General features: G+C 38.0%; 1 protein-coding gene and 1 long non-coding RNA gene across 2 annotated transcripts in view; one reads left to right on the top strand and one right to left on the bottom strand.

The window, feature by feature from the left end:
- The window catches only part of LOC135196564 (serine-rich adhesin for platelets-like), a 34,174-nt gene extending 29,349 nt beyond the window's left edge, over nucleotides 1-4,825 (bottom strand). The window contains exon 1 of the mRNA XM_064223409.1: nucleotides 4,687-4,825. Within this exon, the coding sequence (XP_064079479.1) occupies nucleotides 4,687-4,736 (50 nt within the window). The 5' untranslated portion in view covers nucleotides 4,737-4,825. The remainder of the gene's footprint in view (nucleotides 1-4,686) is intronic.
- A 5,265-nt stretch (nucleotides 4,826-10,090) lies between these two features.
- LOC135197007 (uncharacterized) overlaps nucleotides 10,091-16,223 on the top strand; it is a 491,061-nt gene continuing 484,928 nt past the window's right edge. The window contains exon 1 of the long non-coding RNA XR_010310530.1: nucleotides 10,091-10,309. This is a non-coding gene — a long non-coding RNA (uncharacterized LOC135197007). The remainder of the gene's footprint in view (nucleotides 10,310-16,223) is intronic.

Genomic DNA, 16,223 nt, shown 5'->3' with positions numbered 1-16,223 from the left:
TCTCTTTCAACGAATGTCTAACCGCTTTAGATAGAACAAGTTTTGGGAGGAGAGGGTCTGAAGTTTTCCTCCTCATCAAAAAAAGTCGAAGTTGGGGAGCGCGGGCCGCTTTCTCAAAATAATCTGGATAAGATACCAGAAGAAATCTAAGGAGACGTGAATAACACGAGAGGTGATGTGAATCCTCCTCCTCTACTTCTTCTTCATTCTCCGATACCGCCGAAGAAGTAGACGGAACTACAACCGGATCTGAAGGTTTCGAACCACCCTTGGACTCATTCATCCAGTTGGTTAACATCTCTAACTGCTTGCGCAAAGGCGCCAGAGACGAATCAAAAACGTTAACGTAGGCTTGGAAGAGCCTAAATGTTTCAGCAGGAGGCGGAAAAACTACTTGCGCCTCGCTCGGAGCCGCCGAAATTCGAGGCGAAACAGGCGCATCAGGCGTAACAGACGAAAAAGCGCCTAAAGAAACACCCTTAGAACTGCTAGCTACAGCGCTAAAACCACAATCTCTACTAGTAGATGGAGCCGAAAAAGGCACAGATTGAGGCGACGAACGAGCCGCTAATGGTCGCGGCGCAACCCTACTCTCAGTCTCCTTATACCGCTTGACTGGAGGAGGCGAAGAATCGGCGCCTGAACGCCTCTTTAAGGGACGCGAAACGGGCGAATCTCGCCAAGAGCGCCGCGCGACCGGAGACGAATCGCTTGAATCATTCGAAAGGCGTCTGACCGCAACACCTTTCCAACGCTTAACCGAGCCCTGTGAGGCGCAACAGGCTCAACAAGAGAGGCGCCTGTCTGTGGGCAAATCCCGATCGACTCCCTTGGACTTCCGGTATGTCTTCTCCCCGGTGCGGGGGAGCTGGACAGTGACCTTTGTCTAGGAGACGTGTCAGGACAGACAGACGCACCCTCAACTACAACTCCTTAACCTGAATTGAAGCCGGCTTTCTCCAAAAACGTCTTAACTGAATTACCAAGTTGCAAAACCGTATTCGCTAGTACCGAAAATTTCTGATCTAGCCTCGATTCCAGACTGGCAATGGTGTCGGAAGAAACTACACGGGAAGCCGGAGAAGCGGGATTAGTAGGAGGTAATAGGAGGTGTAGTTAAAGGAGACATAACAATTTGAGGAGAAACAGAAGGAACAGAAGCATCGCAAGACGAAGCGGAGCTAAGTCTACTTTCCCTAAGCGCTGCTTTTCTAATTCTGTCTTTAGCTAATTTCTCCGAGTATGAACTAAAAAAAACTTCCATTGAGAATCAGCCAATCACTACACTCGTTACATGTTCGATCTGCTGAACAAACCTGTCCCCTACACTTAACACATTTAGTGTGAGAATCATATTCTAACTTGGATAATCTAGTTTTACATCCTGAGATGCAAAACCTAACTCCCGACGGACAGAAATCCGACATGGCAACGCCTAAATAAAAAGCAAAATAACAACAACGCCAAAAAAGAGTACTTCACCAATTCCGAAGATCAATTCCACAAGAAAAAAAAGCGAAGCAAAGTCATACCAACCGCACCGACCACCGATGTTCACCGCGCCGGCAGGAAAAAAAGAATTGGATTCACCTGGGCAGTTGTACCTGGTTCTCCCGCGAGTGGAGGAGATGACGTCATCACCACCAGTGTTGGCGACGCCGACGCGCTAAATTTGAATTTAGTATCCTGCCGCTCGTGGAAATCACGGCTCTATAATTGTTCGGTAAGACACTACAATAAAACAAAAATATAATGTACAAAGTTAAAACAGCTCAAGTAATTAGACTGCTCATAAAAAAAATGATGCCTCATTTAATCTCACATCACATCCCTCAATGCCCATTATCATTTTTACTGAGTGGAAAGGGGCCTTTCTTTTCTAAGTTCTAGCCCAATAAGCATGGCTGGCAGGACTTGATTCATCCATGGCCCCATCCTAGAAGGCATGTTTAATAGTTTATTTCAATTCAGTATTTCACTAAAAAACCATAATGTACCTAAAAAACTCAAGAGATTATGACAATCATGTGGTGTTATCCTCATACTATGCATCTTGATATATATGATATTCAGCTTCGTGTTAACTCCAATACATTACTGTATAGTATAAGATTATTTAAAATCACCCAGTGGTTTAATAAATAAATCTTGCCGTTGAATATTTAATAATTCTAAATATGTACTTATACTAGTTCCAAGTTATAGGCTTATTAAACCAGTTTCCAGTTATGTTATTTGTGAATTTCTGTGCTAAATTGTACAGATGGCAAAAGTTCATTTATATACAAAAATATTAATTCTTGCTTTAACAGGCAGCCAATGCAATTCAATATGTAAAGGAGTAATATACTGGAATGACGATAGGCCCTAAATATCATACATAACATTACATATATCCAAATATTTACATTCTCCATCTCATATTAGTACGTATCTGGATATTCCATACCTTTATATAATGCAGTAGTACTTCTTAAGTGATATCCAGCAATTTTCACAGTATTACAATGTTTCCCCTCAAAGAAATGATTACTCTTAAATTTCTAACTTCAATTCAAACATTTATAGTATCCTCAAGGATAATTACTGTTAACATATCAACCAAGATTTCTAGTACTATACTTTTTTACCAACTATCAGATTACTTAATTGCTACATTTCCATCCATTTCCTTTTCATATCCTTCATAATATTACTAAACCTCTGGTCCCATCAATATCTTCAGTAAACACCTAAATAAAAATGTATAGGCATCATCAGCAAACAAATTTCACATCATGATTCATTAATGAATGATAATGTGTAAAACCAAAAGCACCAGCTTCCCTGTCTTACATTTCTCTTGAATACCTAACTTCTTGAAAATCCTCTCCCAATCTGTACAAACTTTGCCGCTTCTCAAACAGTCATTTAAATTCAGTATTCAAGATTACCATCTAGCCTACTACTATCCAAACAGCTTTCAAGTTTCTAAAATAATGTCTACCAGAGTATCAAAAGCACTCATTAAGTCCAATAAACTATAAATTGCATTAAATACAAAACTATAATTTCATATTAAAAGGTTTCTATTTTTTTACTATTCTCAATAAATAAAATATATATACTACTGTAAGCAGCATTTTTTGCATTTTTGTCAACCTCCTATTGCTTTGAATCCCAACATAACCTAGCCTCTTCATCATTGGAGGGCAGGAATGGTTATACATATAAAAAAAAAAAAAACTTGTGGTTTCCACTAGCAAAAGGCCTAAAGGTAGAAATGTATAAAATGATATTGTTATGATACAATAAAGTTTCATACATACTTACCTGGCAGATATATACTTAGCTGGGACGACGGAGTCTTAGCTAAGTATATATCTGACAGGTAAGTTGATTGTATGAAAACAGGTGATAATCAGTCCAGAAAATAAATTGTTCATATGTTTCTACCAGAATATGATGTGGACTAATCTTTATTTGCCATTGCTTTGTCCTGCAAATCCTCAATCCGGAGACTAAAGTCACATACGCATATACAGTCTGCACAAGCTAACACAATCTACCCAAAATTAAAAATATTATTAAGCCTACGCCTTTCTAAGTTAGGCTAGTCATAATTTGAACTGTACTAAACCCCAGTGACCATCAAACAACAAAAAATTCTTTCAACATTAATATCATAGCAACCTCAGCCAACTCTAAACCAACTCGAGAAAAATTTTACTTTAGACCATTATCAAATATCATCTCTTGTGTTCAAGTGAACTTTCAGTGTTTCTGACATTCATTTCTTTCCCGGTAAAGTTTTAGTTTAATACCAGGACTGCTCCCATGAGCACCGTGTTCAATACCAGCCCCACTGGAATGAATGGTAAAATATAAAAATAACAGACATTCAATATCCCAGTAACAATAAATTTGTGATAGACTTGAGCATGAGTTTCATACTAATTAAGTTAAAGAGACAAAATCACTCCATAAAAATTTCAATAACAAAATGTGGTTTAAAGGAAAATAATATATAACTACCCTAACTAAACCATGTTTCAACAATGGTTAGTCAGGAAGGGTGTAACTGGAATGACAGGAACAGGTTCTGACGAAAACAAACCAGACCTTGTCCAGGAATGCCCTGTCTTAACTAGACCTTACCTTCCTAACCTAACTTAGGGTGCCATGTCCTGACTTGGCTGGGGAAGCTTCACCCCCCCCCCCCCCCCCCCCACCCCCCCCCAGCCCACTTGCCCCAAGTAACATTCAACATCGTATTTGCTGGAATAAACTTCCATTTCAAGGTAGTCCCATCGTTCTGCAAACTACCTGGTTAATTCAATACTATCCCACTGGAATGAATGGTAAAATATAAAAAAGGCAGTCCCTATCACAGTAACAGATTAGGGATCTTAGACTCAGAATAGGCTAGGTAGAATGAGTGACCCTTCGTTTACAGTGAATAAGGTACAAGTAATGATATGATCACAATCATACTTTAAAAATGGAGAAATTTTGCTTCAATCTGTAAATGTAATTAAACACTGGTTTACATTAACTTGGCTTACGATAATGTATCTAAGATAGCTAGGCTAGGTAGTTAGTAGTTTCGCGAACTTTTGCCCTACCTAGCTGGCAATCTTTAGCTTTTGTCTAGGACACCAAAAAAACGAAACAGGATTTTCCACAAAGCCTTAGATGACAACTTACTTTTTGTCCGAAGCACTTCGCTTCTCGGATTTTTCCTTATTTCGTGTCATTTTGTCCAGTTCAGAGGCCTAAATGTTGAATCGATAGGCTCACACTTCCATCACACAGCTGACATGACTTTGTAAACAAATGATGTCTAAAGAAAACGGAACCATTCACTGACATTTTAAGGGGTGACTAAAATGAAATGCGTTTTTCTCTCTTTTCTTTCACTAATAATACCCATACACACACACACACACGGACACACACACACACACACACACACACACACACACATATATATATATATATATATATATATATATATATATATATATATATATATATATAAATGAATGTGTGTTTTTACCGTCCTTTTATTATTCGAAGCAGTAAAAACTAAAATTATTATTATTACTCTCCTTGTACCAACCCTGAGGACGTTTGTACAGACCTAAGTTCGAACCAAAGTACTTTTCATACTTGAATAGATCTGAACTTTGAGAGGCTGAGAGGCTGGCACCGGTCTGAACGACGGCAAGTCTGAATGGATGCAGGCTTATTCGGACCTTAGTCTTGGCTGATTCGGACCATTTGCTAGGCTGATTCGGACAATTGTTTAGGCTAATTTGGACCATTTGCTCGGTTGTTTCGGACCTTTGTTTTGGGTGATTCGGATCCATACTAATAATTCTATATTATAGCAGTGGGTATTTCTATATAAGCATTCCGCATCGTTCGTCCACGCGAATACGAAAGCCACCAGGAATTGGGGCGTCAAATGTATTTCGCCGTGTTTAGTACGAGTCCCTGGGGGTTAATAACAGTCGTCCGAATAAATATTGCTTAAAACTCTTGTTCAGGAGATAAAACTGCATAGAAAAATCGGCCAATCATATGAAGGTCCGAATAAGCCTGGATAAAGATCCGAATCAGCCAAGGTCCGAATAAGCCTTTTCCCGTCTGAACGTGTAATTTATTACTATCGTCGTTAATTTATGGGAATTAGATTATATAATATACATTGCATTTTATTCTAGAGAGAATACTTTATCCGAAATGGACATACATTCATATGAAATGCACTAACTTACCAAGCAGGTTTCACACAAATAATTAATATAAATGAAACAAAATTAAATAATTAGTAAAGAAAAAAAAGATTATTTCATGTGTATACGACGTGGCCTCAGGCCGATGTTTATCTTTCCTCGTGAAACTCATCTAGTGCAATGACGCCGGAAATATGAGGACTTTTTCTGAGCAGTTTATACAAGTTCTGCAAAAGAAATCTGCCTCAAGTCTTAATTAATTTAGAGCGTTGGACGAAAAGTTTTTTTTTTTTCTCTCTACCAGTATACCACACTGTTTCTCATTAAAAGAGACGGTATCTTAGTAGAAGGAGGTAGCAGTTACTTTCGACATAAAGTCTCTCCTTACTCAACCATGGATGAACTCATTGTGCAGAAAACTTCCACGGCGCAAGTGCAGTTACAGAAATGGGAAAATTTCAGCTGTAGCTGGGCTAGCCCCTATATAACAGTAACTCCGACATTCATTCTTTCACTGCTTGGTCAAGAAGTGACCTCTCTGCAGAAGACGTCCATAGCATCGCAGTTGCTTCTTACAGAAGCCACATCGCCAGATTTGTTCTTTTCCACAAATATTTTAGGATGCGATTGCAAGCCCCATTCCCACGCCCTTCTTTAAACTGGCTGTGATTTACTCTGATCAACTAACAACCTGATGAATAATTCACTGTTTAGATCAACAAAGACACAAATAATTTCTCAAGAAATGGTATAAATCGCTGGTATAAGTAGGCCACGGATACCATGTGGGTTTCATTATTATCATTATGATGATTCGTGGAATAGAGTATTCACATACAAAATGATAAAATAAGGAAGAGTGTACGAAATGTAACTCAATATATTCGATATCAACATAATTAACTAAACCTATGAAAATGACAGACAAGGATAAATTAACCTAAACGCAAATAAAAGAGTACCGTAAATTTAATATGGAAATGAATAAAAGTTAACCAATAGAAAACAATCACAAGAATAGGAGAGAGAGGTACAGGTACCTTAGTCAATTAAGCTGAACTGAATTGACATAAACTGAGCTTCATAGTTGAGTGGCTAGGAAACTGGTTTAACCAGTGAATGGTTCGGGGTTTGAGTCCTGACCGAGCCAAAGTGCTTTAGGCGCGTTTCGCAGTAAATCATGTACCTGGTAATTATTCGACTGTGATGGTTTGATGTGTCGCAACTAGGTTTGGGAGAGGGTCATGGGGCTTGAGGGCTAATTAAAATAATGTTGAGAATGGAGGGCTAACATTTGGAAGCCACTTTCTCTAGGGCTGAAAAAATATTAGTTTTAGAAAAAAAGTAATAAAATGAAGGGAAGTCATTCAAGTCACCCATAACTACGGGAACATTTGGCGCTGGAATGTTAACGATAAATCTTTTGCCAACTTCGTTCCTAAGAGAGTTTTGCTTATGCCGTAAGGCATGTCTTCCACTCTGTTATCCCTAGTCTAAATGAAGCCATTTCATATGCAAATTCAGAGCTGTCCTCAGTGCAGCTCTCATCCCAGAATGTTTCAGAGTTCTGAGCAAGATCTAGCGAGGATAATTGGTATTTAGTATGCCCCTTATTTTATCTTTGTTTTTGACTCTGGAATAAGTTTAATAAAAGTGAAATGAATGATTATTTCGAGTTCATTTTTTCATGAAGATTGCGTGACTTGAATACCCATTCATTTGATTAGCCAAATGACTTCTTCAATTAGCAACCGAGAGACCCTTCGAATCACGTGACTATAATATTCTATTCAAAGTTTCCCTTAGGGAGAGTAAAAATGCCCAAAATAAAGAGAGGAAAAGGGTGAATGATGTCGCCTCTAGAAAGGCGAGCCCGAACGACCCGTGTCAATTTCTTCTCGGATTCTCTTCTTTTTTTTATTCTTGGGCTAGGACATGGAATGGAAAGGAATGTGAAATTTAAGGACAGGCGCTGGGACCTATGAAGTCATTCAGTGGTGAAAGGGAAATTGAGTAAAAAGGATTTAAAGGTGCAACAGGATGAAAACCTCGCAGTTGCACCACGAAACAATTATTAGGAGAGGGTGGAAGGTAAGATGGAAGAGAATGTGAACGGAGTTCCAGTAAAAGGAATGAAGTTAAAGGCCTGCAGCTAAGCTAAGGGCAGAAGGGACGCTGCAGAGAACCTGAGTAATGCTTACAGTGCTTTGGCTAGGAAAGGTCTTAACGGAGGAAAGGATATGAGGATGCATGTCACATCGGTGTTCATCCCTCAAAAATGGAAGGCGTCGTCTACATAAAAAGAAGAAGAAAAAAAGACTAGTTAAGTATACCTTAGCCTTACCAGACCACTGAGCTGATTAACAGCTCTCCTAGGCCTGGCACGAAGGATTAAATTTTATTTGAAAGTGGCTAGGAACCAATTGGCTTCTTAGCAACGGGACATACTACAGCTTATTGTGGGATCCGAACCACATATAACGAGAAATTAATTTCTCCTCACCAGAAAAAAATTCCTCTAATTCTACCATGGCGCCCACGCAAAGCGAACTCAAGCTACTAGAATGCTAGTCAAGTAAGGAACCCACTCGTCCGGTGAGGAACTTACCCTTTTAAATGATAGATATGACCCTTCAAAGTCGAATATGACAAAACCAGAAGAGAAACGAACACCTGCATGAAAGATTCTGCCCATATAAATGCAACTGAACATTGCAAAATTAAATATAGACGCGGGTAATGGTCGTTGTATTTAAGGTGGAATTGTCCATAAAATTTTTGTCACAAATTATACAGAGGACGGCATCATGCACAACCTCAAGGAACCCAGCTTAGTGGGAGACTAGCACGAACTTCTTCATTTTGCTAGATGGAGAGGAGGATAAAAGAATATATTCGTTGCTTCTTCCATTACAGAGATAATAACGTTAATAATACTTTTTACAGTGATTTACAACAGGTAATTTGAAAATGAAGGTCGTACTATATATTCATATATTTTTAGTGAAATTGTTTTTTTTGTGTGTATATAAAACTGAACACATCCACGCACATGATATATGTTAAGCTTTATTCATTAACTATATTGTTTTCTTGGTTCAGAAAGACCACCTTTTGCATATAGATTACAGTATTTATTTTCTGCACAACAGCCAAAAATTTCCTATTTTCAAAACAGAGCTTTCATAGAAACACAATGTTAATTGAAGGCAAGCTTAAGATTCATACCAACTTCGTGAGAAGTGATTAACTGGTGTAAATATTTTCCAGTATGTATATCGTTGGGCAGAAATGCCACTTATTTTTAAGGTCAATGGCATCAGAATGGGCGATCCAAGGCATTTATCTAGCCCAGACCTGAAGAAAACCGGATAAGTGAAGGATGGAGAAAAAGTGTAGGAAAGGAAGCAATAAGGAATGACCAATGATGTGATAACAACAATGTATCTATCATAGAACGTGATATAAAAAATATATATATATATATATATATATATATATATATAATATATTATATATATATATATATTATATATAATATATATACTATATATATATATATTTATATATATATATATATATATATATATAATATATATATATATATATATATATTATATATATAGTATACGTACTAGCTGTGGCTTCTAAGTAATGAATATCAGTTTTCCTGTCCTTTGGAAAGTATTTGTTTTATTTCAGTAAGCCTTCCTTTCACATTTTTCTGTTTTTTTTTTTTTTTTTTTTCCCTCACTGACGGTCATTCTTCTACGCAAGTTCACGGGCATAAACCTCTCATCTTGTTTCATAAGAGTCATGTTCCTCTCGAATGACACATCGACGAGCTACATGAATGACAGATTCGAAAATCACCTTGTAATCGGTTTTTGGCGTTCGTTTTTGTTCAAATCCTGTTGATGTGCACATAGTGTTTAGTCACAAAGGATGAGCTTAGTCATTTCATGTTTTAGTATACTAAGAACACCAGTCGATAAATATGATAGTCAGAAGTAAGTTTTGAAATCTCGTCGTCCTTACGGCCACTAATGTCTTCACGATCACCGTGTTTCGTTGTGTTTATTTACAAGTGAGTGTAAAGAGCGTTTAGTACCCACCGGTGTTGTCCTAACCGATAACTGGTTACTAACTGTTTGCTTGTTAAAATGCTATCTGAGAAGATGATCGGGTAGGTATTTTATATACTATTTTATATATTAATTTTATTATTTTTTATATTTATTTGCTTATTCATACAACACATACAATTATTTGAGTGGATAGAAGTGACATTAAAATTAGATAGTCTTTTGTTTTAACACCTACTCGTCGAGCAACTGACTATTCGTTCGACCCGGACCCATCATTATTCTCTGATCTTTTCCTCTTTGCGACCGGGGAAGGGAGCTTTTGATGTTAGCGGTAAACTTTGCATTTGCTGTGTGCGTTAATCAGAACCAGTGCCGCGATTTCTAAGATAAAGATAGTGACTTAATCAGTGCTTTTCCTGATGACTTTAGTTTCCAAGGCTACCTATGCAAACGTCCTGATCATCATCATGTAGGTTATCGATCATGCCGTCGCCGAGTAAGGTAAGGATGTTCACAAAAGTGCTAAAACAATACGCATTTTTCGAGACAGTATGCTATGCTACCATGAACATTGTTCTGTTGATCACCCCAGTTGTAGGCTAATTTCCCAGCCGCCATAAACATTACATCCCTTCCTTAATTGCTCCCAGGCTATGTCAGATTAAGATTGGCGAGGTATGGCCTAGGGATTTACGAGGAGTTCCGCAAATAATATCATAGGATTGGGGGACGCATTTCATGCAAGGGACTGCATGCACGTCCATAAAGATAAGGGGGATTTTAATCTTTATCATTATGTTTCTCTTTCTTGTTAATTTTGGAGTGTCACATCGACTTAATTTGGTCTAACAGGTGGTCACCGTTTCTTAAGTGTCATGTCAGTTTTCAATTAATCTGCGTGTTGAAAATCAACGAATTCTTGTCATGTAAGGAGAGGTAGGCTATGTGGAAATTGACATTTTAGGAACATCGGCGTTATGGGTTGTTTAATGTTGTCACAATAAAAATATTTATTTCAAATTAGAAGTCGGTGATAAGATTTTTGTTTAATACGTAGGCTATTGTGCTTGCGAATGATTTAAAACCGTCAAACTAAAACCTCACTGGGACAAAATGGCCATATTATTGTTTATTTTTTTTATAGATTGACTAACCAACCTATTTCACATAGATTGACTTTCACCTAAATGGATCGTGAAATACTGGATTCGATGTAGCATGATTTCGTTTCAGTGATAAAGGAAAAACATATAACACAATTTGTTTAGCGTCAAAGTTTTTTGGTGAGATTCATTTTGTGGGTAGGTTAACGGTTGGCATGATCTCAAGATCAACTAATGTTAGATAGAACCATGGTATGCGTTCACACTACGTAACAAGTTTGGTTAGCAATGCATCTTTTGCTTGGATGTCAGGGTCAGGCTAGGAGAGGTCACCAGACCCCTCAACACGGGAAGTTCAGTGCGCCTTTAGCTTTCGATAATGAGTTTTACATATACTGAAGACACCGAGACGGGTATATATACTGAAGACACCGAGACGGGTATGTTTACCTGCACAGTGTTGACTGTAGAGAAAGGCAGAGAAATCCAATCCCAGTGCACCTTATCCGGTGCACTGTAGGGTGTTGGCATTACTTAAGGTTCTTTGTAGCGTCCCTGCGGCCCTTAGCTGCAACCACTTTCATTCCTTTTACTGTACTACCTACCTCTATTCATGTTCTCTCTCTCTTCCGTCTTGTTATCCACCCTCTCTTTACACATGTTTCTTAGTGCAACTGCGAGGATTCCCTACACCTTTCAAGCCTTTTTACTCTCATTTTCCCTTTACTAAATGAATGGTGCAAACGATCGATCAAACTTCCTAGACCCTCCACGGTCTAGGTATATATCTAGATCGTGTGACCCTCGAGTTTGCAATACGATTTCGTATTCGTGAAAAATATTTTAAGAACTGAAGGTAGTTTTAACCTTTCTTTTTCGCCGTTTCATTGTTAAAATGATAACTAACGTACACTGCTATCTTACAAGTTACTGAAACCCCAGCGTGTTTGTTTTGACGTATTATTTCCTAAATTTATAGACGTTGGAAAACGGACTTTTAAGCCTTGTTCACACGGTCGAGCTGTGCCCGGCGAACTTTGCGGGAAAAATCATAAAGAACCTTACCCGCTGCTGTGATTTTTTTCCCGCTTCTGATATCACATCGAGCAAAGCAAGATGGAATAAGATATTCCATCTGGAGCAAACAAAGTTCGTTGGGCAAAGCTCGACCGTGTGGACGAGGCTTTAGTTATTGGAACAATGTTTAAACTGGTCCATGTGTCAATGCGCATAAAAGTCCGTTTTCCAACATCGATACATTTGGGAAATAATACGTCAAACAAACACGCAGGGTTTGCAGTAGCTTGTAAGAAGGCTGTCCTACGGGCTGCTGTGGGAGCAAGAGCCTGTGCCGGCATAAGACCCGCTTAAAGCTCAAACAACTCCCCGCTGTTTCTCCGCTTCTGACGTCACATCGAGTAGAGTTCGTTGAACAAAGCTCGACCGTGTGGACCAAGGTCCTTTAAATATACTCGTATATTTAAAGGACCCTGGTGTGGACGGGCCTTTAGACACACGTACACGCAAATCACTGACAGAATCTCGTTAAAATGGAGATAGGGACGTATAGCGCTAAAATATTTTATATCATCCGGGCTTAATTTATGACAAAACAAAAACTCATCTTAATTATTCTAATGTTTTAGCTCAACCGTGAAGGCAGTGCACATTTTTTTTTTTTTTTTTTTTCATGCAGCCAAATTTTTTGTGTTTGCTTTCGAACTGAGTAATATCCAGTGGCATTTGATATTATTATTATTGTTATTATTATTATTATTATTATTATTATTATTATTATTATTATTATTATTTATTATTTATTTTATTTTTTTTTTATTTTTTTTTTTGCTCTATCACAGTCCTCCAATTCGACTGGGTGGTATTTATAGTGTGGGGTTCCGGTTGCATCCTGCTCCTTAGGAGTCCATCACTTTTCTTACTATGTGCGCCGTTTCAAGGATCACACTCTTCTGCATGAGTCCTGGAGCTACTTCAGCGTCTAGTTTTTCTAGACTCCTTTTCAGGGATCTTGGGATCGTGCCTAGTGCTCCTATGATTATGGGTACCATTTCCACTGCCATATCCCATATCCTTCTTATTTCTATTTTTAGATCTCGATACTTATCCATTGTTTCCCTCTCTTTCTCTTCAACTCTGGTGTCCCATGGTATTGCGACATCAATGAGTGATACTTTTCTTCTTGACTTTGTCAATCAATGTCACGTCTGGTCTGTTTGCACGTATCACCCTATCCGTTCTGATACCATAGTCCCAGAGGATCTTTGCCTGATCGTTTTCTATCACTCCTTCAGGTTGGTGCTCGTACCACTTACTACTGCAAGGTAGCTGATGTTTCTTGCACAGGCTCCAGTGGAGGGCTTTTGCCACTGAATCATGCCTCTTTTTGTACTGGTTCTGTGCAAGTGCCGGGCATTCACTTGCTATGTGGTTTATGGTTTCATTTTTCGTATTGCACTTCCTACATATGGGAGAGATGTTATTTCCGTCTATCGTACTTTGAACATATCTGGTTCTTAGGGCCTGATCTTGTGCCGCTGTTATCATTCCTTTAGTTTCCTTCTTTAGCTCTCCCCTCTGTAGCCATAGCCAATTGTCATCGCTGGCTAGTTCTTAGTCTGTCTCATGTATTGTCCGTGCATTGGTTTGTTGTGCCCAGTCCTCTGTTCTTTTCTGTCTTTCTCCTGTCTCTGTATATTTCTGGGTCTTCGTCTACTTTTATTAGTCCTTCTTCCCATGCACTCTTTAGCCACTCGTCTTCACTGGTTTTCAGATATTGCCCCAGTGCTCTGTTTTCGATGTTACGCAGTCCTCTATACTTAGTAGTCCTCTCCCTCCTTCCTTTCGTGTTATGTATAGTCTGTCCGTATTTGCTCTTGAGTGTAGTGCTTTGTGTATTGTCATATGTTTTCCTGGTTTTCTGATCTATGCTGCGGAGTTCTGCCTTCGTCCATTCCACTATTCCTGCGCTGTATCTGATTACTGGCACTGCCCATGTGTTTATGGCTTTTATCATATTTCCGGCGTTTTGACTTGAGTATCGCCTTGAGTCTCTGCATATATTCTTTCCTGATCGGTGTCCTTCATCTCTTGGTGTTTTATATCTCCATCCTTCCATTATTCCCAGGTATGTATCCTGTCTCATCTATGTGTTTGATGTTGCTCCCATCTGGTAGCTTTATCCCTTCAGTTGTCGTTACTTTGCCTTTTTGTGTGTTGACTAAGGCGCATTTTTCTATTCCAAACTCCATCCTGATGTCCCCAGATACAATCCTTACAGTCTGGGTTAGGGTATCTATTTCCTTGATGCTCTTACCATACAGCTTGATTTCGTCCATGAACATCAGATGGTTGATTTTGTTGCCTCTTTTCTTGAGTTGGTACCCGGCATCTATTCTTCTGTAGTACTTTTGTCATGGGAATCATGGCTACTACGAAGAGTAGTGGGGACAGTGAGTCGCCCTGGAAGATCCCTCTCCTGATATTAACCTCTGCTAGTGTTATTCCAGAGCTTGTAAGTATTGTATTCCAGTTGCGCATTGTATTTTTGAGGAAGCTGATGGTATTTTCCTCTGCCCCATATATTTTCAGGCATTCTATTAGCCATGTGTGTGGTATCATGTCGAAGGCTTTCTTATAGTCTATCCATTATTATTATTATTATTATTATTATTATTATTATTATTATTATTATTATTATTATTAGGCATGAGTACTACACATTAATATGTTTTTAAACTTGTTCGTTTTTCACGCAGGCAAGTTTCATAGCTACACTTAATTTTGTATACTGACTTTTGTACGTCAATTTATACTTGTAGAATACTTTTACTTACGTTGTCATACTTATAAATAATCTTATATTCAAGTTGGACATACTCGTACATTATACTTGACTAAGTTATATTGTTACTTTATCGTTGCTTAAATGTTATTTACAAAGACAACCTTACGTAGACCAAGTTATAAAGTTAACAAAGACAATTTTACTTAAACCAAGTCATATTGTTACTTATAGCGTTGTTTAATGTTACTAACAAAGACAATTTTACGTAAATGAAGTTATATTACTTGCATCGTTGCTTAATGTTAACTAAGACAATTTTTCATAAAGCTAGTTGTAATGTTACTTAAATCGTTGCTTAATGTTATTAATAAAAAAAGACAATTTTACTTATACCAAGTTACAATGTTACTTGTGTCGTTGCTTAATGTTATTAACAAAGACAATTTTACTTGAACCAAGTTTTATTGTTATTTACATAGTTATTTAATGTTATTAACAAAGAATTTTACTTAAACGAAGTTGTATGTTACTTGTTTCGTTGTTTAATGTTACAAAAAAATTACACGTAAACGAAGTTGTATTGTTACTTGTTTCATTGCTTAATGTTTATTAGTAAAATTTTACGTAGACCAAGTTATAATGTTATCGATATCGTTGCTTATTATGAGCTGATTGATGGCCTTTGAATATCTAGATTCTAAGTAAATATCATTAGCAAGTTGGACAGGTCCTTGAATTTGCCAAAATTACCGGGAGATCGCGAGATTAAGCCACGGGAAAGTTTTTTTAAGCCTTCTAGTGAAGACTTAACTTTGCTTTATCGGCAGTATTCCGAAGTTGATGTCAAACAGCCAAAGAAAAAAAAAATGTGGAAATCTAATCAAGTGCAGCCTTTCAGTTTTGGATCATTTAATCCTGATTTCGACTAAGTTGGAAAGGTGGTTCTCACTGAACATTTTAGTTACTCGAATACCTGAACACCTCGATATCACGCCTTCGACCTAATCCTTAACTCGGCTCACTCCAGTATTTAATGTAAAATGTTATAAATGAAGAGTAATGTAGTCCGATGCAAATTTCACGACAGTGGTAAATCATGAACTGGCGTAACTTGTAACGACTTTAGTTTGCCATTATTAACATTCTGAAATCATATTGATCGTTCACACCACTCCTCTCTATTCTTTCCCCACAATGGTGGCGTTTGCCTCTCTCTCTCTCTCGCTCTCTCTTCTCTCTCTCTCTCTAACTCTCTCTCTCTTCTATATATCGTACAAACAATCATTGCTGTCACCTGATTTTCAAAAAAATCATCTGCTATAATGTGATATATCTTTCTCTTATTACGTCATGTCGGCGATTGCTGCTCTCACCTTATTCTTCTAAACACATTTGGTATATGGGACACGTAGTCCTCTCTCTCTCTCTCTCTCTCTCTCACTCTCTCTCTCTCTCTCTCTCTCTCTCTCTCTTACTTACGACGTCAAGCAAACAATCGCTGCTGTCA

The sequence above is a fragment of the Macrobrachium nipponense genome, chromosome 18 (assembly GCF_015104395.2).
Source record: "Macrobrachium nipponense isolate FS-2020 chromosome 18, ASM1510439v2, whole genome shotgun sequence".
Classification (NCBI taxonomy): domain Eukaryota; kingdom Metazoa; phylum Arthropoda; class Malacostraca; order Decapoda; family Palaemonidae; genus Macrobrachium; species Macrobrachium nipponense.
The sequence above is the reverse complement of the archived record's forward strand: the minus strand, read 5'-3'. Positions and strand labels throughout refer to the sequence as shown.